At 33.3% G+C, this 23,555-nt stretch overlaps 5 protein-coding genes across 6 annotated transcripts; 1 reads left to right on the top strand and 4 right to left on the bottom strand.

Moving 5' to 3' along the window:
- Positions 1–572: 572 nt before the first annotated feature.
- LOC126672018 (zinc-finger homeodomain protein 2-like) lies at positions 573–1,769 on the bottom strand. Its single transcript, XM_050365902.2, has one exon. It carries the CDS (start codon positions 1,545–1,547, stop codon positions 774–776), a length of 774 nt encoding a protein of 257 aa, XP_050221859.1. The 5' UTR covers positions 1,548–1,769; the 3' UTR covers positions 573–773.
- A 3,643-nt stretch (positions 1,770–5,412) lies between these two features.
- Positions 5,413–6,438, top strand: LOC126678415 (uncharacterized). Its single transcript, XM_050373315.1, has 2 exons — positions 5,413–5,954; positions 6,089–6,438. Exons 1-2 carry the CDS (start codon positions 5,781–5,783, stop codon positions 6,392–6,394), a joined length of 480 nt encoding a protein of 159 aa, XP_050229272.1. The 5' UTR covers positions 5,413–5,780; the 3' UTR covers positions 6,395–6,438.
- On the bottom strand, positions 5,803–11,589 carry LOC126678406 (uncharacterized). 2 transcript variants are annotated; one of them, XM_050373309.2, is made up of 5 exons: positions 11,174–11,589; positions 8,979–10,761; positions 7,551–8,744; positions 7,322–7,480; positions 5,803–7,125 (listed from the first exon to the last, which is right to left on the bottom strand). In XM_050373309.2, the coding sequence occupies exons 2-5, from the start codon at positions 10,758–10,760 to the stop codon at positions 6,748–6,750; spliced, it is 3,513 nt and encodes a 1,170-aa protein (XP_050229266.1). In that variant the 5' UTR covers position 10,761; positions 11,174–11,589; the 3' UTR covers positions 5,803–6,747. The 2 variants fall into 2 exon arrangements, with proteins under 2 accessions (XP_050229266.1, XP_050229262.1); XM_050373305.2 differs by having other exon boundaries at positions 8,979–11,589.
- A 3,185-nt stretch (positions 11,590–14,774) lies between these two features.
- LOC126665815 (uncharacterized) lies at positions 14,775–16,985 on the bottom strand. The gene is made up of 2 exons (XM_050358742.2): positions 16,706–16,985; positions 14,775–15,255 (listed from the first exon to the last, which is right to left on the bottom strand). The coding sequence occupies exons 1-2, from the start codon at positions 16,892–16,894 to the stop codon at positions 14,854–14,856; spliced, it is 591 nt and encodes a 196-aa protein (XP_050214699.1). The 5' UTR covers positions 16,895–16,985; the 3' UTR covers positions 14,775–14,853.
- A 92-nt stretch (positions 16,986–17,077) lies between these two features.
- Positions 17,078–20,326, bottom strand: LOC126665814 (transcription factor IIIA). Its single transcript, XM_050358741.1, has 6 exons — positions 20,064–20,326; positions 19,186–19,320; positions 18,307–18,589; positions 17,834–18,072; positions 17,591–17,734; positions 17,078–17,493 (listed from the first exon to the last, which is right to left on the bottom strand). Exons 1-6 carry the CDS (start codon positions 20,187–20,189, stop codon positions 17,320–17,322), a joined length of 1,101 nt encoding a protein of 366 aa, XP_050214698.1. The 5' UTR covers positions 20,190–20,326; the 3' UTR covers positions 17,078–17,319.
- Positions 20,327–23,555: the final 3,229 nt, after the last annotated feature.

Raw genomic sequence — 23,555 nt, 5'->3', positions numbered from 1 at the left:
TAAATCCTAAAGATTTATGTTGTTTTTAAATGGTCCCAAACATTTCAAACTTGAGATGCATAATTAAAATGATTTAAATTCATAAATATAATATTATGTTTTACCTTTACTTTTTTTTTTTCAGATTTTAAATAGAAAATATTATACTGTTTCCACCTACAAAAAAATTAAAATTATTTTCGTTTACCTTTATAATATTTATTTTTTCATGTTTAAATTTTGTTTTGCTTTTTCATTGTAATATATATAATATAATATTATGTTCTACCTTTACTTTTATGCAAAGCTACAATAATGTCCATCCTCATAAGACATCACCCCCATACCGTATATGGTGAGTCAAATGTACTCTAACTTTAAAGTAAGATTTGTCAAAGCATAGAAGTAAATAAATTCAAAAAAAAAGTACACAAATAATTTCATAAGCTATACTTAAATTGTACAAATGATTTAAATCCATTGTTAAGTTCTAATGACTGATCTGCTCGGCATTCTTGCATAAAAGTTTATCTTATAGTATCATGCAGAATAATTATATATCAGATCAATTACATTAATTACCAATTAAAACCTTAACCATGAAAAGACGCAGGTTATTTTCATTAAAATAAATAAATACTACGTGTTAGCATCAAATAACCCAACAGTTAATTAATTAACCAAGCAATCACCGTACATAGCCTCTATACATACACTAATTATACAGTTAATCCAAGATAGAGAACTGACTAGCTAGTAACTGATCAAACTAAAGTAATATTTGAAGGCATGCATTAAACTCCGATGGCCTGAGACGCTACTGGCGGCGGAGGATGAGCAACTGCAGCAGTAGCCACATTACTAGGATGTTCTTGAACATCATGGTCCCTCCGGCGATGAACATTCTTGTTATTGTGCATCCAAACTTTAAGCACATTCCTCTTAACACCAATCTCATTACAAAACTGATTAAATGCACCATCATCGTTCTTATTAATTCTCCATCCAATCTTATCTGCGAAATTAAGCATCTTCTCCTTCTGATCCGGTGTGAACTTTGTCCTGAATCTCTTGTTCTTAGCTGATGACGAAGGGGACCTAGACGCCATCAACCCCACATGATGACCCACCTCTTCTCTTTCGGGTGTCTCCGACCTCCGGTCATGATCGTCGTTAATATCTTCAAGAATATCATCACAGTGGGCATCCGGCGGTGAAGCAGTAATCAAGTGTTTCTTGTTAACTACAGAAACACCATGCAGTAACGGCGGAGGAGAAGGAGAAAGCATGAGATGTTCAAAATGACGGAGCTGATGATGGTGGTGTCTAGCATTGGTGGCGGCATCCGCAGCGGTTTCGCGTCTGTGGAAGTTACGGTGGCAGCCACAGGCGGCGCAGGTGAGGGAATGATCATCAGAGCCGCGAGGCATGAACTCGCCGCAGCCGTCATTGGCGTGGCCGCCAATGGAAGCAGCATGGTTCTTCATGCATTCTTTGTATTTGACGTAAGTGGAAATGTTATTATGGTTAGTAGAGAAATGTTGGTATGGGACGAGAGTGAGGTCCATTATGTTTAGTGTTTAAGAGAGTTTTTGCTAATTTTGGAGGAGAAGAAGTAAGAAGAGAGAGGTTAAAAGGAGGCGCTGATGATGGGTGTTAGGGATGTAATAATCGCGATTGTGGAAGATGCGTGATCTCAATTTAATACAACAGACATCATCACATTCTATGAGCAGAGTGTGTGACTTAGTGATAGAGAGAGACTCACATTTTTGTTTTGTTGTTAGGGAGAGTGACTTTTGATTAGTATTAGTAGCAACTCTTTCAAAACTTCATAATTACATCCCACAATCTCTCTCTCTATATCATTTATATTCCATTTAACCCTTTTAAAAGGGAAAATAAGATTAAAAAAAAATAAGTTGCATTAACACTAAAAACATGACATGGATTTTTTAGATGATCTATATGAAATTGAGATAAGAATATATAATTAATTCCCTTTTTTAAATTTACAAAGCTTTCAATTTGTATGAACTACCTATTTTTATAAATTATATATTTTATTTTATTGTTTATTATACAATTGTTATGTTTGAAATTGCGAATTTGATTAAACTTTATATGAAAAAAAATATAATAATTTTGCACTATGCTCATCTTATATGAAAGTTGATTTTGATTCTATTCATTTATTTGTATGGTATATCTCTTTGTCATATTTTATTGAAGTACTCAAATTATTTAAACATGGATGCTTACATTAAACATGAGATATATCTTTAAATTAAATTATCTAAAATAAATCAATTAATCACCACAAAATGAAGCTATCATATTGCACATAAAGAGTATGCGCCATGGACTTTTGACATCACTTCATAAATAGGAATCACACATGGACCATTTTTATTTCTAATTATCTCAAAATGCAAATTTCATACGAACCATGATCAAACAATTACTTTCCGAGGAATAAACAATAATTAGAGGGAAAAAAACAAAACTAAATACTTATAACAATACAATTATGCAATTTGCAAATTATATGCGTGAATATAATTTGATATACCTGCAGAAGCTATATTTCTGATTTTTCTGATGGTGAGAGTGAAAATAATTCTTTCACTTTTCTTAAATAATTATTAATCTAAAAATTTAAATTATTAGAAACTTTAATAATACTTTTATTATTACACAATACTATCTGCAAATGCTAACTAATTTTAAAACATAAATAAATATACGATAACTTCACGATATATTAAATTATTTAATTTATATTGTGGAGTTATCCAAAATTGAAATTTATAGTATATTTTATCCTTACAAACTATAAAGATAATTAGTGTAAATTTACTTATTAAATAAAGTAATTATTAGCGATAATTTAGAAACTATCTAAAAATGGTCAAAATAAATAATAAATAGAATTTACATTTTAATTTAACTAGTCAAAGAAAAACACTAAAAAATATATCTAAATTTTAAAATGCTCTAAATTTATAAATTGGCCTATAATAGATATATAAGAACTAAAGTTTATAGCCTCTAACTACCGATAGCTTTGTAAAACGCTCTCCTAATTTAAGTTAGGTTATGGATTCAAAAACTATATATATATACACCATAGTTTAAAAATTGAGTCTAGAATTTATCTCCTGCAAGACGACCTGGCTACATAAAATTTAAAAATACCGTCTCATAATCGAGACTTCATGTACGATATAAAAGAAAAAAAAGAGCTAGAGCTAAGGTTTTGTTTTTAGCCAAACTAGAACTAAGATTCATCAGCACTATATATGACAGTATCCATGTCGTTTCTTAGGCAAAATGAACTTTCAATAGTCTAATCGTAGCTCTTAATTATATTTTGCTTGTATAACAACGGCCACGTGTCAGTCGTAAATGTTCAATAGGGATTAACTCTTCAAAATTAGATTAACAGGAATTAATTATCTCACAGACGAACCAAACCGCTAGAGTTAGCGGAAGTACTAACGTGGCAAGTAATTATTGGATAGAGTTAGGCCCACTAAATAACCCGCTCGTGAAAGGTCGATGTCTCATTATAAGAGAAAAAGAAAAAGGGGGACCCACCACGTGGAATACTGGAAGGAGAGATCAGAGAATCCAACGGCTGAGATTCGGAGTAAGATTGTGACTGTTATGGGCAGTGATTGGGTGTGTGTATTTTTCCCGCACGTCACGTATTTCCCGCCATACTACGTGGGACCCGCTACAGAGAGAGGGCGTGAATTTCAAGGTTAAACAAAAAAGACCGTCACCGTCCATTAAGCTTCCAATTACTGACATCATTATTGTCCTCTAACCTCTCTTTCATACTTTGTTTTAAGGAAAACGCAAACTCTATATTTAGGTCCTTGTACTTTTCCTTTTTTGCTAGTCTCATTCTTATAAAACTATTTTTATTCTTTTAGTTCTATCTCCATTATCTTCTTATGGAAGATATTGGAATTGTTAAAAATATTTCACATATCGATAAACTACACAACTCTATTTTAAAATGATTATTTGTACAGTTATATTGAATAAGTATATTAAACTCCATCTCTAATTTATTTTTTAAAAAAAAAACTCCACCTCTATTTGCAGACTAATAGCTCCGTAATTTCTGAAGCCTTAATACATAATTTAACTCTTAAATTATACGTTTTTGTTCGGCTAGATTTTTAATTTTTTAGTTTCCTATTATACCTCTTAATTTTTGATGTTGTTCCATTTAACCCTTCCACTTCCGATCTAACTCCTTTTCGTCCAGTGTGGCGGAACACGTGTATTAAAAAGCTTCGAAGTGCGTAAAGTAGAGCTGGCCATGGGCCGGGTTAGCCCATGAACCGGCCCGGTCAAACCCGGCCCAAAATCATAGAACGACTGGTTCCATGCCGGTTTCAAATATTTTGAACCGTAAACCGGCGGTTCAAGGATCGAACCCGTCGATAAAGTGCTATTTAATTTTAATATTTATATATAATATTAAAAATTTGATCTATTTTATTATTTTCTTACAATATTATCTCCGAGTGTTATTTTATTTTAAATTATATATTTTTAGTAATTACATTTTAATTTTACTTTAATTTTTTTTAAACCGTCCAAAACCGAAACTGGAACCGGCCGGTTCCGAACCGTTATGGAATCGTCACTTAGACGGTTCCGGGCCGGTTCTAATTGTTCTTAAACCGCGACCTGGAGGTTCCGAACCGGAACCGCTGAGTTATGAACTGTGGCCACCTCTATGCGTGAAGGATAACATAAGTGTATAATTCGACTCTTAAACTATACTATTTTTTTATATTTAACTCATAAACTATTTGTTTCTATTGCACATTTAAACTTTTATTTTTTACACATTTAACCTTTTAAAAATACAATTATTTAATTTTCAACCATAATATGTCTAGCATGAATATTTAGAAGATTGTAAAATGAATTTATATATGATGACATAAAATTTTAAAAATAAATATTCATTTGAAATGCTGATATATTTTTATAATTTGTTGATCACAGTAGAAATTAGAAATAAGAGAGTAGAAATAAATAGAAAATATTTAAAACTAATCAAATAATTATATGATGTTACTTCGTATATATGAAAACATTTTTTTTTTTTTGTATTTTAACAATGATAAAAAGAAGTTTGTCTATTTTTAACAGTATTTATAAAATATATAAATTTACTATATTGTAATAATATTAAATAAAGACTTAATCGCTTAAAAAATCACAAAATTTAATGTGTTTTTTATATTTAATACGAACTTTTAGTTTTATCAAATTTGAACTAACTCTCAATTTTTTTTAGTTTTAGACACCAAAAAGTAACAGACACATGGCATATGCAGTATGCCCAGATTGCAACATCATCTGTCAGGTACCGGAAAAACAAAAGTAGGCTTGAAATTTTTAAAGGCAAAAGGTACAAAAAAACCCCTCAGGTTTCACCAAAAGATCAAGACAGCCCCTAAACTCTTTTTGGGGTCAAGACAGCCCCTTAAGTTTATTTTAGGGACAAAAAACCCCCTCCGTCCCTATCCTTCCGTTTATTCGCTGACGTGTCCGTTAAACTAACTGCCTCTGTCATCTCACGTTAATGAATTGCTGACATGGCACAGTGATGAATGCTCTGTCAGCAAATTTATTACCGTTTGGTAATAAATTCAAGAAATCAAAATCCCTAACCTCTCAAAATCCCTAATTTCCCAAAATTCCTATTTCTCCACTCCCTTTCAAGTTCTTCTACTCAACTAGTGAATTCCCTAATTACGAAATCTTGAATGGAAGCCTCTCATTCTACAGCATCGGTTTATAGCAGTCGAGAAGATGTCACATTCAATCGCGACAGAAGACTTCGTGCTCCTGTTTGCAATTGCTGCAATATTGCAAAAATATACACCTCATGGAAAGAAACTAATCCAGGAAGAAGATTCTATGGATGCCCTAATTATCATGTAAGTCCATTGTTTTGTTGGAATTGTATGACTGATTTTATGCAGTAAAGGTATTTTTTGATTGTGGTTAAAATGGTGCCCTTACTATCTGCTAATGTCTTCATTCTTTATGTGAATTATTGGAACAAATGCAGGTTGGAGGAGGTTGTGGTTTCTTTAGGTGGATTGATCCAGAAATAGGGGAAAGATTGATGGTGTTACTGAATGAATTGCATAATGAAAGACTTATGCTGAGAAGGGATAACAGACGGTTGCGCATAGATATGGAACGTGGATCAGATGTGATAGGGACAATTGATGATGTAAGGAGAGCAATGGATGAGAAGGAGATGGTAGAAGAAAAACTCAAAGTGTGTAATAGGAAGAAAGAGATGTACAAGTTTGGTTTAGTACTATCATGGATTGTAATTGGATTTGTCATTGTAATTGCTCTAGTTTGATGAAATAAAATTGGTTTGATGAAATAAAAATGCAATTGAGTGAACGTAAAGTGACTGACATAAAGAGAGAACATTAAAATCCAAGCATAATAGTTTGCAAAAACATCCATTTTCATTTACTAAGGTTAACATATAGTGTATCTCACTGAGCACATATGCCCTCTACAAAATAACTGTAGCTAATGAGCACATAAGCTCTGTGCAAAAAAACCATTGAAAAATAGCTACAGGTGTGTCTAAATGAGCATTCCAACCCTTAACAAAAGCACATAAGTGTGTCTAAATGAGCTCACCAGCCCTTAACAAAAAAAAGTCTAAGCAAATCATAATCAAAACAACATTTGTTGTAGCCCTTATGCAGTTTTTTCAGTTGCTTCTTCAACATTCCTCCTTCTTGTCAAAATAGGTTGAGATTGTGGCAGCTGTTGACTGCTTTGTCCACTGTCTATAGGGGTCTTCCTCTTACGTGCTTGTCGCTGTAATTCTGTCAATGTTATTGCTGGATTTCCTCCGTATGTCATACCAGATGAAGGTGTGAATGGCAAATTAACAGGGGCTTGACCATCTGGTCTGAAGTTGATCTTCCTCCTTTCTTCTGTAGTTGCCCTTTGTGAAGGAGCTAATAGTGGTGACCTTTGTCTCAATGAATATCTGAATGACCATGCATCTGTGTGTTGTTGGGCAGCTGGAGCATTTCCAGGATCTACCACTTGAGCTGCAGTAACTGACCCCTGCAGTTGCAAAAGATAGTTGGTTTATAAAAACCCTTAATGTTTGGTATTAGGTTTAAAAAAACCCCTAAGATTTGAAGCATGGTTTAAAAAAACCCCTACACAGTACATAGACACAAGCATAGATGACAGACAGTTTATACAAATGGTACATACAAACTAACCAGAATTAACCAACTATAAATAAACCACTCACAAGGAATGAAGTCCTTCCAGATGGTGGATCGTAGGTCACACCAACACCACTATTTTGCTGCTCCTTCTGTTTGTCTAATGTCTTTGCAAAATTTCTAGCCTGTGCTTTGCGAACTTTCAATTTCTGTCTGGCATTTCCTGTGTAATACCTTGAGAAACACTGTGACAATATAGATGTCCTCATTAATAATCATGAAATAAAGATATTGACAAAATAAAAATCATAATACCTGTGATTCTTGAGTTAGTGGTCCTCCAACACTGGCTTGAGCAGTTGGTGGTGGTCCTCCATGACCGGTAGTATGGACAGCTAGTGGTGGTCCTCCATGACTTGTAGTATGGACAGCTGGTGGTGGCACTCCATGACTTGTAGTATGGACAGCTGGTGGTGGCACTCCATGACTTGTAGTATGGACAGCTGGTGGTGGTCCTCCATGACTTGTAGCCATGTTAGAATGACCCCCTTCAGTCTCTATGCTAGAAGGACCTCCTTGATGATTTCTTCTGTTGCAAGTTTTTTTGTTGTGTCCTAACCCTTTACATATACCACACTTCACATTCCCACCTTGTCTTTGCAACTTATGAGAGGCAGTAGTCTTCTTTGTTTCATGTTTGTCTCTAACCCTATTCTTTTTAGGCCTACCAGGTTGTTGCTTGAAAGGTGGAGGCTCAATAGGCTGATAGGAGGCACAATTCCAGAACTTAACCCCTCTAACAGGCTGTAAGGAAAATTGGTATGCATTCTGAAACATAGTCTTGTTGAAACAATTGCAAATGTATTCCAAAGGGTTTCCACCAGCATGGTATATGGCTGCAATTGCATGAGCACATGGTATCCCACTAATATCCCATAATCTACAAGTGCAAGACCTTCTAGAAAATGAAACACTGTGTTGGTCATCACCATGGCTGACCTCATAGCCATCATCTCCATTAAACAGTATCTCACATTCAGCACTCAGTAAGAAGTTGCACTCATATGACCCCAAGCAATCTGGTGAGAAGTCAGCTTGCCATGTGCTTGTGAAATTCTTGTAGTGAGCTATCCTAGTCATGACCTTCTTCCTAATCTCTTCAAGCAGTGTAATTGGTGGTCTGTCCCTGAATTCATTCACCCAGGAATTGAATGTCTCTGCGACATTGTTGTCTACCATATCACATTTGCACCTTGCACTGATGTAAGCCTTGGACCAAGCAGTGGGAGTGTATTTCATCAAATCCCCAGCAGCCCTATCACCATGGTCAGCAGCCATTTTATTCAAATTATCTATGAACTCCTCTTCATATGTGCTCCAAGCACAAGCCCAAAATTTTTGCTTCAATTCACCTCCTCGCCAGTCCTTACTCCAATTTGCATAGACATGCCTTGCACACCATCTGTGTTCAGCTTCTGGGACTGCCTCTTTGGCAGCAGTCACCAAACCCTACATGAAAACAGCAAGCAAAGTTAATGTACAGTTTGATGGAATGCTTACTACTAGGTTTAAAAAAACCCCTGAAGTTTATTACTAGGTTTAAAAAAACCCCTGAAGTTTATTACTAGGTTTAAAAAAACCCCTGAAGTTTATTACTAAACACAAAAACCCCTACACAGTCCACAATCAGAAACAAAGATGATAAACAGTTTACACAAAACACAGTTAAACTCTTTGACTTACCTTCTGCATATCAGAGATGATTGTCAATCCCACACCATTCTTCAAATCCAGAGCTTCAACTAGGCAGTGTAAAAACCATCTCCAGTTGTCTTTGTCCTCCACATCCACAATGGCCCAAGCAATTGGGAACATATGGTTGTTCCCATCCTTACCAACAGCACATAACAATATTCCCTTGGTCACCCCTTTAAGAAAACAACCATCCATGCCAATGATGGGTCTGCATCCATTCAACCAGCCTCTTTTACAAGCTTCAAAACATATGAACAGCCTCCTAAAAACCCTTTTGCCATCTCTCAGCCTAATTGGACAAAGTTCAACCTCCACTTTGCTCCCAGGATTTGTTCTTCTAAGCTCTCCTGCATAAGCATCAAGCCTTGCAAACTCAGTTATGTAATTGGAATTGATATCTGTCAATACCTTCCTCTTAGCTCTCTTGCATATGCCTTGTGACACATTCACCCTATATTCCTCCTTCAACTGTTTCTTTATATCTTTTGCCTTCATCGAAGGATTCATTTTGAGAATTCTTGCAAAATGTTCAGCAACAAATCTGCAGCTTGCACTTCTGTTCTGAAACTTCCTACCACATTTGTGATCCAGTATTAGTGTCTTGATCTCCATCCTTTCATCCTTGTTTGGTCTGCTAGCTAACAAAAGAAATGGACAGTTTTGTTCTACACATTTAACCCTGACTCTATCTGGTTCATTTTTTATGAACTTCACTGGCTTCCCATGTGTCACTGAGTAGTTTGATATTGCTTTCCTAACCTCTTTGGCATCAGAAAAAGTCATTCCTAAAGCAAGATCACTGACTGTTTTATGGCTATACTTCCTTTTTCCACTTTTCCTTCTTTTTGCATCGTCCTCTTCACTACCACTGCCTGCTATCTCATATGACCCTAGATCATCACTTGAATAATAAGTTGAGCCATTTCCATCTGACCTATGACCTTCATCATTAGCTGACTCATCACTCTCACTTTCTGACCCTTGTTCTGCCACCTCAGCATTAGATTCATCACTATCACTTTCTGACTCATCCTCAACCTCAGCATCAGTCTCAGACTCATCAGACTCAATCTCAGCATTAGACTCAGACTCGTTTCCTGCATCATACTCATTTCCAGCCTCAGACTCATTTCCTGCATCATACTCATTTCCAGCCTCAAACTCATCACCATCAGCTTCAACATCAGGCACACTCTCAACCTCAGGCATAGAATCCTCTGGCTCACTCTCAACATCAGGCACACTCTCAATCTCAGTCCCATTGTCACCCTCTGTCTCACTTATAATAACTGCCTCACCCTTAGTAGCTTCCTCAACATCAACTGCACTTGGCCCCCTGTCACCCTCACCATCACCATTTTCACCCACATGTACCTGACACTCACCATCAACACTCACATCATCTCCATCAGAATCATGCCAATTCAGTCTTGGAATATCTTCAATTATAAGTGGATTATCAATATCGTGATCAGCATAAATATCCAGCCTAATACGATCCTTTTTCTTGTTCACAATTTTAAGGATGTCATCATCTGACTGGGCCAGAAACATATGGGTTGATAGGGGCTTCTCATTAAGGCAAAAGAAAATTTTTTGAACATTAGGGAAACCAAGGTCCTCAGTGTACTTAGCTCTAATATGAGTGAGAGCTAGGAAGTCTGCATCAAAATTGGGTATGAACTCAGTCTCATCATCCACATAGCAAAAGTCTGGATTGTTACTCCATCTCCCACCAAAATGGAAGCAAACATCTATAATTTTCACCATTCTGAAACAACAAAGCATATACATTTTCAAATCAGCCCAAAAGATCAAGAATGCAATAGAGCCCTAAATCAATTAAACATAAAAGCCCCAAATCAGTCATGTATAAACCCTAACAGTCCTAAAACACACAATCAGTCTAAGTATCCCCAAATCAACTTTACACAAGCCCTAAAAGCCCTGAATCAATGTTACACAAAACCCTAAAAAGCCCCAAATCAATTACAGTTCTCATTCCATAAAAGCCCCAAATCAATTACAGTTCACATAAACCCTAAAAAGCCCAACATGAATTTTCTACAATTTTTTAATGAACAGCCGTACATCTCTTGGCATTTTCTGATTAATTTATTACCACTACCCCACAAACCCAGATCTTTAAGCATTAAACAAAGAAAACGAACAAAAAACCTTACCTTTTACACGCTCATGTAGGGTCACACCAGGAATAATGTCACAGCAAGAATATTCCTCCAACTGACCTTCTATTGATTGTTTATTGTCACTTTAGGGTAAAAACTTGAAACTTTAACAATGGTGGTTGAGAAATATTAGAGGTTAGGGATTTTGATTTCTTGAATTTATTACCAAACGGTAATAAATTTGCTGACAGAGCATTCATCACTGTGCCATGTCAGCAATTCATTAACGTGAGATGACAGAGGCAGTTAGTTTAACGGACACGTCAGCGAATAAACGGAAGGATAGGGACGGAGGGGGTTTTTTGTCCCTAAAATAAACTTAAGGGGCTGTCTTGACCCCAAAAAGAGTTTAGGGGCTGTCTTGATCTTTTGGTGAAACCTGAGGGGTTTTTTTGTACCTTTTGCCATTTTTAAATTAAGATATATTTATAGCGAAAAAAATATCATTTGAAGTGATTTAAGTATCTTTAGAATATGACAAATAATGATTTATCTTTTAAGTTTAATAATTTTATTCCGTGATTATTTTCCAGCACTTCATTGTAAACGACATCATTTTGATCTCATTAAACTCAAGTCTCGCTTCTACTTTCATATGGTGTGCCATGTATTCAGGTGCCGAAAAATGATTTCAAGACTATTATTACAAAATTTCGAGAAATATACTTATTATTTGTTACATATAACAAGTGGTGTTTAAATTGTTATTTTTGTGGAAAGGAAGGCTTTTTTTCTTTTTGAATAAAATTTTTCTACAACCGTGGTTGTAAGAAACTCCTACAACCATTGACATGGCACTAGTTAATTGGTCTCTTTTAATATATTTAATATAGGTCTAATGTCTTAAAAAAAACCCGACCTTTTAGCCCCTTTTCAATCATACCCTGACGTTGAAAATTTGTCAATTTTACCCTATTTTGCATTTTTGTGTTTCAATTGTACCCTGAAAAATTAAATTAACGTCTTTTTATTTGGAAATTTGTTTAAAACATTCTCCATGTCTAGCATATATTAATTGTACGTTTTTAAAATTTATTTAAATTTATTTAAATTAATTAAAAATTTAAGTTAGTGTTAATATGATTATGAGTTTTAGTTAGTTTTTAAAAATAAAGGACTTATTTGTACTTTTTTGAATAAAAAAGAATTTAATTTCATGTTTAAACTTAGTTAATTGAATGATTTCATCATTTAAGTTAAAAAATTAACAAAAATTAAAAAATTGGGGTACAATTGAAAACGGAAAATTCAAAAGTGGGTAAAATTGACAAATTTTCAACGTCGGGGTGGAATTGAATAAAAAATTAAAAGTGAGGGTTTTTTTTGAGTTATTAGGCCTTTAATATATCTACAAAGTTAAAACTTTAGTTCCTTTATTTTATTGGAAGTTATATTTTAATTATTTAGAATAATTTTATTTTTTTTATTTTCCCAAATAATATTCCTAAAACTATAATTCTTATTAACATTTTATCATAAATGAAAATTAACTCATATATTAATAACAATATAGTCTAAATTTTAATTTACTATTGTAACAATTATCTAAAATTATTTAAGTGTAACTTATCATAATTTTAAAAAATAAAAATGGATGAAATATATGTTTATCTAAAATAATGTATTATTTTTAAAAAGTTATAATAAAAGTTTTTAGTAGATGAACTTATAAAAAATTATTTTTAATTAACTAATTCAATAATTTTTATTAATTTCATTCCAACTATCATTTTATTATATGCAACACTACCATCTAAAAAAATTAAAATATAGATAAAAAATATCAAACACAAATAATACTGTTCAGTTTGCAATTTTAGAAGTCATAAATAACTAACGAATCTATACCTGCGGGGCAATAAAACCCCGCGATATCCTCCATCAGAGTATTAGAAATACTTAGCATCAATCTATCATAAACTAGTAGACCTAGATTATGATAAAAACTATAGTTAACCATTCAATCCGCGCAACAATTCTCTTCTCTGTGAACATTCGAACACGAACTTGCCATTTTTCTTACACCATGCATCCTTTTGTATTTTGTGTTAATGAGTGAAAATCATGATTTCCATGAAAATAAAAAGATATTGCATCAACGTACAGTGTGTTGAGTAAAAGATTCATACAATTAAATTTTAATTAAGATTTAATTAACAGAAACTCAAAATTTTCACTGGATTATATCTCTTGATCTTCAATTTAGAAATTGCATATCATTTAGAAGAGCAATTAATAAATTATGCAAAATCTATAATTGTAGTGATAAATGCGAGTGTCGGTTGTATAATTATTTGAAACAAAACTTAAAATTGTGTGAATAAACACAACTTATTGAAGCTTTGACAAATCTTTGAAAGTGGATTGTTGTCAGTAACAACCACTCCTTTGTTCTTGGCTTTTTCATAGTTTCAACTAAGAATCATCTCCTTTTCTTTTTCTTATTCTCAAGACAACACACAAGTTGCAGTACCTACGGTATAATGGAGTGGAGTCAGACTAGTAATCAAAACCGATTCCAAAAATATGCCGGGCGCAGAAGAGTCGGTAAGGTATTTTTCTAATTTAAACGAAGCTGCGGGTTCAAACAATATTCATATATATAGGTATCTAATATTTGGAGCTAGAGTTGTGTCCTCTTGCATAAATACCTATTTGACTCGAGTGAAAATAAGTCTAAATGTGAAAGATTTAAAAGTGATGCTTTATAGTTGAAATTTGTTTACAGTACTTCATGTACCGCGTACTCAAAAAGATTGATTCGAACATATATGAAATTAATTTATTGTTAATTGAGTCAAATTAAATTCAAATTACTTGAATTTACAAGTTAGATTAAATTTAAATTTAAAAAATCTGACTTGATAATTTTACAAGTTTAATCAAAAAAATTTATTCTTTTTAAGTATATTTATAATGATATCCTTACTTTTAAACTAAATTTTATATAGATAAGTAAGTTGAGTAGAATTGACCTTAATTCTCTACTATTTTACCATACTCATTCTTAGAATATAACTGGATTGAACTGAATGTTGAGTTTCAAATTTTAGAGTCTAATTTAGAAGGTCAATGTGTATCACATTCTAAAGACACATGGTAAAAGCAAAGAAAAATATATTACACTCTTTTTTTATTTGAAATTAGCAGTTACAATCATAAGCTTCCAAAAAATTATAATGAGCTAACTAATATAGAACAAAAGGCACATGCTATAACACCAGCACTTTAATTACAGATCGCCTTGCGGACCTACAAAGATAAAATTATATAATTGTATTGAAGCTACATAAACTCTTAATTCATCTAAAATCCGCAACATGCAAGTCTGAACCATCCCAAAAATCTTGAAACAACAAAACTATGCAATATGCAAGTCCAAAACATCACGAGAAAGATTTGAACAGATAAAACAGATCAACAGCTGAAATCACAAAAAATCATTATCAATGAAGCCCAAATCATCAAGACCAAACAAGAAAACACACTTGGAAACCAACCATCAACATAAACAACAAAAACATACCAAAAAGCAAACAAAACTCTAAAGCAGAGCATTTATTAAAAAAACTAATAAAACTGTGAAAATATAAACTACCGGTGGAAAGGGAATGATAATAACTAGTTCTTGACATGTCATTTACAACAAGTGATGCTACAACAGGAAGTAAGGATTAAGCTTTAACAAATAGTATCCCGTTCTCCTTAATAGTGTCGATAACAATACCAAGCTTACCGTCAATTCGCTCATTCTTTCGAGGTTCATAAGCAATTGCATATACATCAGCTTCTTTCGATCTCTCAGCGATAAGCTTCCCGATGATTCTACAAGCATTGTGATCTATAAGTGATGGTAAAGTGTTTCTAAGATCCTTGGCATTTGTAGTAGCAACTGATATCACTTTGCTCGTTCCTCTGTGCATAACTTTGGCATGGATGAATTTCTTGGAAAAGAAAACGTTCAGTAAGAATGGCCTCATGTACATGTCCGTCCTCTGTTTCCATGATTTCCGGTTTGGTCTCTTTGCAAGTTCGCCTCGAGATCTCCTGGTCCAAGCAGCTTGAATGAAAGAATTCTACACATGTGAAACTAACATTAAATCTCATTCTCTTGTAAACAGTTATTAGATTCACATTTAGAATGTCATTCTCCACCAATACTCACATGATTCGGTGGAAGCCAAAATTCTCAATAAAGAACGATCAACAATAATGATTATCAAGAGAAAACCACACTTATGGACAATCAAATTATTTATTACAGTATTATTATGATTTTCTGATTAGAGACGATTATTTCATTTATGAAAGTTCCCAATCTGTAGCTTATAGGTTTGGGATGTGAAAAGAGCCTCTTTACAAAAATGCAAGGGGTAGACTGCGTACAGACGCGCCCACCATCCTCGTAACCGTGCAACAGTCACGGTGCACTTAGTGTACTGTGAGCCATTTCTTAAATTTCTTCCACAAAGCACTTCGTGCACTTCATTCAACTGAATAAAGAAGTTAATAATTCATTAGATACTTATCATAAATAAATTGCTCCCGGCTCTTCAATCACTAGATAAGCATGAATTCTTTGACAAATGATCACTATGAGTTGGACTCAATAGAATTTGATCAATCCTTTTTTCTATCGTAAAGGTGGAGAACTGGACTAAGAATTTTCTTTCCTTAAATCGAATCATTATTCACGACCAAGGGGTTTTATTTTATCATTAATCCAATCAACAAGTTCGCAATACAGCATAGTGCTACTGTGTAACCATTGTCCGTATCTTAATTTCTAGCTCATTTTGAATATATAGAAGAAAAGAAACATTTTGAAGTTAGCTAAAATCTAAGAACTACCCCATAGTTTACCATTGCAACAACATCCAGCCAATTCCGAACATCAGATGCTTCAAAAGATCAAAGATGACGGACATTTTAAATGTATTGCCCTTGAAGGAATATGTGCATATAATTTTCAAACTGGAAAATACTAAGAAATAAACAACATGTCCTGAATTACAATATAAAACAACCATTAGAATGAGAATGTTTCTAGTTTCTGGTAGTAAGATGGTCTCCTTGCCGCTACTGATAAGAATTTTAGTTTAATGAAGGTCTCCCACCTATTTTTGCAGCAAGTAAAAGAAATAAGGAATCAACAGAAATTACCATACTCATAGAACTTGAACTACCCACATCACCTTCATGTATCATAGATTGGACATTTCACCCAATCCTTTAAACTGTTTTTACTGTTTTCTCAAAATACAAGAATTCAGGCATAGGATAGGACTCTGTCAAGTCTCAAGAAATTTTTCCATTTTATCTACACTAAACAAAAAAGGAAAATTCTTCACCACCCATTCTGTTGCATAACTACAGATGATACCAACTCAGATTCAGTGTTATTTATCACTCATGAAAGATTTAGTAGCCCTAACTTAATCAAATAATTTAAACACCTTTTTTTTGTTTTTTTTTTTAAAAAAAAAATGAAGATGCATTTTATGATTTTAAGAGAAGGAAGAATACCTTGTTCTGAGTGGGAGAAAGAGAAGTGTAGTTTTTGTTCCTAACGGAGATGTTGAGAGTAGGAAATGAGGATACCCATGAGACTGAATTGGGTTTGCAGGACCGAGTTGAGACTGAGTTAGCAGTGACCAGAGACCCAGTTGATGCAGCACAACAGCAAGAGGCGGATGATATTATTATGCACGCCATCTGTTTGATTAATTTCCCCTACCCTCTTTCCTTTACAAGTCCTTTGTGCATAAACAATTCAATGTGGAGATATCTTTTGCAATTATGTTTTCTTTTGCCCTATGTACTTGATTTATAAATTTGCATATAATATAAATTCTTGATTTTGTCATATTTAAATTCATCACTAGTTTATGTCTGCAATTGGTTAAATTCTTAAAATTACTATAATCAGAGCCGTAAATCACAACGTTCAAAATATCAGTACCAATACAAAACTATCACATCTCGCAGATAACATTAATCTATTTAGAGATCCTTAGCTTTCTAATTGAGCAACACCTACAATATACTATCGAGGAACTATACATCTCATACACAATTACATTTAATTTCCATAAAGCAAAACTGCAGTAACAAGTGATTTGCACGTCTGTCCATGAAGGTTAGACTCGTGACTGACCCTCACTCTCCATTTGCTCAAACCAAGCCCGACATTCGTCTAGATCTGCTGGTGCTTTAACCCTCTTGCGTATCAGCATTTCTACTGTTGGACATTTCCTCTTCCTTCCACCTCGAGGCCTTGACCTGAATCGCTCATCCGACTCTTCAAAATCACCCTAAAACCAGGCGATTAGTTAAGATCCGGCATTCATTCATTTACATAGAAGCTTTTATGATAAACAAGACAACCGCAGGTCTGGGATAAATACTCACAGGAGTATAAACATGGCAGGATGATTTTTCGTGGTTATCTCTAACATGTTTGAATGAAAATCTCACATCACAGCCTGGAAACCCGCAGACAAATGGCCGAACATCAAGGTGCACAGCTTTAATATGTTGATTAAGATTTGTTTTCTGCACATATAAAGAGATTGTGAGATAAAGGTAGGTACTAGATACATTTGTAAGAATTAACAAGAAAACACTCATATGATACAAACAAAAGTATCTCACGTTAGAAAATGTGTGACAACAATTCTCAAAATGACATTTAATTGGCTCTGTTGATTTGCTTCCTGCTTCATGCGTACATAGATGCCTCTTGATGTTCTTTTTCAATTGCTTTGTCCCGCAAATCTCGCAAGTCATATATCTGTGGCACGACTGGATATGGGTTCTAAGGCATTGACTATTGGAAAAATGTTTCATACAGCCTGGTTCTAGACAGATAGCTTCGGCTGCATCTAATTTAACTACATATAGAGACAACAATGCAAAATCAATAAATTGCTAACATTCCAGATCAATCATACTTATTATGTGTCGTAAGAAAACTTCAAATGAAGAAAATACATATTCAAACAAAATCTGATGCAAAGATTATTTGTGTCTGTTTTTAATAATACTCCTTGTACAAAAAGAAATGGAAGTGAACCTTTTTGAGGATGAGTGGAAAAAAAAACAGTATTAGAAGCAAAGCAACTTACCATGAGAATCCTCATGTCTTTGCAGCTTTGACAAATATCTAAACACCTTTCCACACCCATTTTCTTGGCAAACATATTGCTCCTTGCCAACATCAGTTGAAGAACTCTCTTTATGAAATTCTTCAACATGCCTTTTCACATTGCTTTGAAAAACAAACTCACGCTTGCAATTCTCTCTGGGACACTTGAAGAGTTTTCCAGTATGAGTAAGAAGGTGGCGCGTTAAATGATCTCTCCTTCTGTAGCTGGCATGGCAGTCATCGACTGAACACACAAATGGCCTCTACAAAATCACAAATCATGCATCAACTTTAGATACAACAATCACAGGCACAAAAATCATAATTTATTAAATGCTAGAAGATGCCCTCAAACCTCGCGTGACTGAGGCCTGCTTGATGGAGCTTCTCAGGAGGTCTCCCAACCTGATACTAGTCCATTCAAGCCCAAATTTCCGGCCTCTCGCATTTTGGAGTTCTTTGTGTGGGATCCAATGCTTCACACTATCACACCAGATGTTTTCTCGTTACTGAATAGTATTCCTGCAAATCTATCAATTTTCAATAGCTTGAAAATAAAGTAATCCACAATAAAATTAATGTATGAAAAACAAAGTATGGGATTCTCAGAAAAGTATTAAGGAAAAAATCTCACACCTCAAATCTATGTAGCAAATGCCAAAAAATAAAAAATTGAATTCAATGACCGAGTCAAACAGCAGCTTGTAGACATAAATTTCTATAAACTTTAAAAGCAAATATTCAATCGGAATATATGAAACATGCATACAAAGGTAAGAATGGACTTTACTACAAAAAGAATCCATAAACATCAAGATACGTGCAAGATTTTCAACAGCAAACACAAAAAAAAAAATACCTCAAGTGAATGACTTTGCATATGTTGTTTCAAATATGCGGGCTTTTTGAAACTAGCGCCACATTCTTCACAAACATTAGAGGTTTCTGACTTGGCCTCTTTACCCTCATCACTTGTTTCCTTGTTCAGCTCTTCCTAAACAATAGGAAAAAGAACAAAATAATAAGAATAAAATTATTCATTGATTTTAGATTATCATTTTAGTCTGGTCGATAACACCTTGATAAACTTTAGTTTATCATATAGCCATCTCAAAAGTCAAAGCCGCATTCAACTCATAGTAGAAACAATATCAACGTGTTAAAAGAGAACATTAAAATAACATCCAAAGCTTAGAATCCAGTAACTTTTACAAGCCTATTCTTTTGACATCAGTAAATTGGGAGCACAAAAGATCAGATCTTACAAAAAGCAGAACTTGAACACAACTATTAGCTGAAGATCGTGACCAACTCTCGAATGTCCAGTCGCATTTGGCCTATTCTTTTGACATCAGTAAATTGGGAGCACAAAAGATCAGATCTTACAAAAAGCAGAACTTGAACACAACTATTAGCTGAAGATCGTGACCAACTCTCGAATGTCCAGTCGCATTTGAATGTTATCAAACCCTTCTCTTTTATTAATCCAACTATAAGGTTCCATAACCCACTAAATTAGACTTGAAAATATAGTCTCTAAAACTCCTTATTTCTCCTAATACTCAACAAATTGATTTAACTCGGTTAAAATCACCACTGACCACCCAACTAAATGAAGCTGACCTAAACCCTATTGATAATTTTGTCCAATCTACATAATTAGAAACCGCAGGGTGTACAGAAAAATGAGCTAAAAATACCTCAGTATAATGAACAAGTTGAAGAAAAGAAGAGTACCTTATGGTGTGATTGGATATGAGAAGTGATAAGAGACTTTTTCGATCGGCAAATTCCACAGTATTCACAATAATAGCGTCTTATATCTCTAAATATTGGCCCTGCTATTTCAAATTCTTCTTCCATTCTCGTGCTTTTGAGAGTACCACTGCGATGAAGAAAAGATTGATGCAGATTTGCAAAAGAGGCGCGCAGCCTTTGGCAATTGATAGTCACACAATTTATATGAACCCTAGCAATTTTTATTTTTTTTTATTTTTTTGTCAAAGTCCCTAGCAATTGTTGGATTAAGAGTTTTAGAGCTGTTTCCTTGTTGGGCTTTAGTAGAATCCCTTTGGGAAAAGTTGAAAAATACTTGATTTTGTTAAAATAATCTCAAAAATACTTATGTTCGTTTTTATTTGCGGACAATACTTACAAAAGAAAATAAATTGCACCTAGCACTTGATTTAATAAAAACATTAAACCTAACACTTAAAATCTTATATTTCTAAACCCTAAATCATACTAAACCCTAAACCCTAAATCATGCTAAACCCTAAACCCTAAATTCCAAACTTTAAACCCTAAAACATGCTAAACCCTAAACCCTAAATTCTAAATCGTAAACCCTAAACCCTAAATTATGCTAAACCCTAAACCCTAAATCATGCTAAACCCTATATCCTAAATCTTAAACCCTAAACCCTAAATCATGCTAAACCCTAACCCTAAAATCATAAACCCTAAACCCTTAAAATTCTAAAATCTAAATTCTAAGTCTTAAAAAAATGGAGTTAAATGTTGGATGAATAAAAAAATGAAGTTAAATGTTGGACAAAATAAAAAGGTTGGGTTAAGTGTTGGATGAAATAAAAAGGTGAAATCAAGTGCTGGATGAAATAAAAAGGTGGAATCAAGTGCTAGATGAAATAAAAAGGTGGGATCAAGTGTTGACAGAAAAAAAAAAGATGCTCAAGTATTTTTGGAATTATTTTTGATAATCAAGTGCTGAGTCTAATTTCCTCAATCCCTTTTCTCTATTTTTTTGGGCTTTTTATATAAAATACTGTTTTTTCTCCAACATTTACTTTTGGCCTAATTACTTTAAAAACCCACACCTTGATTTTTTTTTTCGTTTATACCCTGACGTAGGAAAAATTTCAATTATACCCTATTTCGGATTTTTCGTTTTCAACTCTACCCTAATGAGTTAAATTGGCCTCTTTTTATTTGAAAAAAAGTTCAAATTAAACCTTCATTTTTAACCTATATTATATATAAATGTTAATATTATTAATAGTCCAAAAACACCTTCTTCCTTAAAAATTAAACTATAAATATTCCGCTAAAAATTTATTTGCCGAAGGGCGAAAATCGATCGTTTTTCAAGGAAAAACCGACCCGTCGGGCATCGGGTCGGTTCTTCCTTGAAGAACCGACCCATGAGGGTCTGTTCTTCAATGGAAGAACTGACCCATGAGGGTCGTTCTTCCATTGAAGAACAGACCCTCATGGGTCTGTTCTTGGGTCTGTTCTTCAATGGAAGAACAAACCCTCATGGGATTTGTTCTTCCATTGAATCCCTTTGCCGTCCAGCCACGGAGAAGAACAGCTCGCTAGGGCCGGAGAAGATGTTCTTCTCCGGCCAGCTCTTCTCCGGCCATTGTGGCCGGAGAATAATTTTTTAAAAAAAAAAAATAGAAATTTTTTATTAATTATAAGGATGTAAATGAAACTTTTTAAAGTTAAATGATTTGTTTGTATTTTTAAAAATTAAAAAAGATAACATAACACCCTTATATTTAGTTATTTTTAATAATTTTATCATTAGATTTATTAAATTGTCAAAATTTAAAATTTGAGGGTAGAGTTGAAAATGAAAAACTCAAAATAGGGTATACTTGAAAATTTTCCTAGGTCGGGGTATAAACGAAAAAAAAGTATAAGGTGGGGTTTTTTTAAGTGACTAGGCCTTTACTTTTTTACCATCCCTTCTAAATCTTTACATTTCATACCAACTTTTTTTTCTTTTATACTACTTTTTGACAAAAAATTGACTTTTTAGATTAACTCCCATTTTACAACATTTTTTTTCATCATTTTTGATTTTTTTTTTCGCCATTATATTCCTGCATTTAATATTTATCACATATTTTAATTTTAATTTTTTTTAATTTTTTTGATTTTTTGAATTTTTTTTGGATTTCGACTTTTTTTTACTGTTGATGTTTTTCGCCAGTTTTAATATCAATATGAAATCAACACGAAATCAACATATGTAATAAACTAACTAATTTAAATTTTTCAATCTTCTTTTACACTAATTTTTATTTTTTTAATATTTTTCCAATTTCTTTTATTTTATTTCACATATAATGTGTTCTTTTTCGTTAATGATAAAATCAATACAATATCAACATAATATCAACACAATATCAACATAAGATCAACATTGTAACATTGCATATCATTATTTTCTTCTTCACCAATACTAAAATCAACAAAATATCAACCGAAAATCAACACAATATCAACACTGTAACATTATAATAATTCAACTTCATTATTTGTCTTCTTCCCCGATACTATCATATCATTATCTAGTCTCAATTTAATTTAATTTAATTTTTTAGTTTATTTCACAGACAATATTATCTTATTTGCCAAAGTTAAAATAAAAAAAACGGTTGATATCAACATAATATCAACACAAAATCAACATAAAATCTACAACACTGTGACATTACAATAATTCAGCAATCAATCATCATTAACAAATCGTTCTGCAGAATATAAAAAAACGCAGAAACACAAGAAAAATGCAGAAATAACAGAATTTTATTTCATAAAATCGCAAAATTATTCTACATAACATGAAATGAATATTAAATTCTTTAAAGATACTCTTTATACATGTTTAATGGTGAAAAAACAGTAAAAAAAATTAACAAATTACAGATCTGAAAATGAAAAAATTAACAAAAAATTCCAGATCTGAAATCAAAACGATAAAAGAAAGATGATAGCGAGACGAAGACGGAACGGCGGAGGTGGAAAATGGAAGAGAAACGATGAAAATGGAACGACGGAGGCGGATTGGTGCGAAGAACAAAAGGTGAGTTGAGAGAGAGAAATAAGAGATAAATTTGAGGAGAGAGAAAATTATTTGGTTTATGAGGTTCTGACTTGGAGCAGTATATATATGATGTCCGTAAAAAAGTAATAATCTTCAGCGTTCATGGTAGTTTTCATATTGAAAACTGTGACCCGTATAAAAGTTATATTTTTATAAAAGATATATGTTTATGTAAAAAGCCCATTTTTTTTCCGAATCCCATTTGTCTAATTTCACTGCCGACAAGTTAGACAAAATCAGTTTAGTTGAATTATGTTATCACAAATATTGCTTAAAATATAATTAGTTTTCATTTTTCGGATTATTAGAAAAGGGAAAATTTTAGCCACAGTGGAGTGTGAAGAATTGATCCTACAATCTTTCCTTAACAAAAT

Source organism: Mercurialis annua, linkage group LG1-X (genome assembly GCF_937616625.2).
Source record: "Mercurialis annua linkage group LG1-X, ddMerAnnu1.2, whole genome shotgun sequence".
NCBI lineage: Eukaryota > Viridiplantae > Streptophyta > Magnoliopsida > Malpighiales > Euphorbiaceae > Mercurialis > Mercurialis annua.
This window is presented reverse-complemented; position numbering and strand designations above follow the sequence as displayed.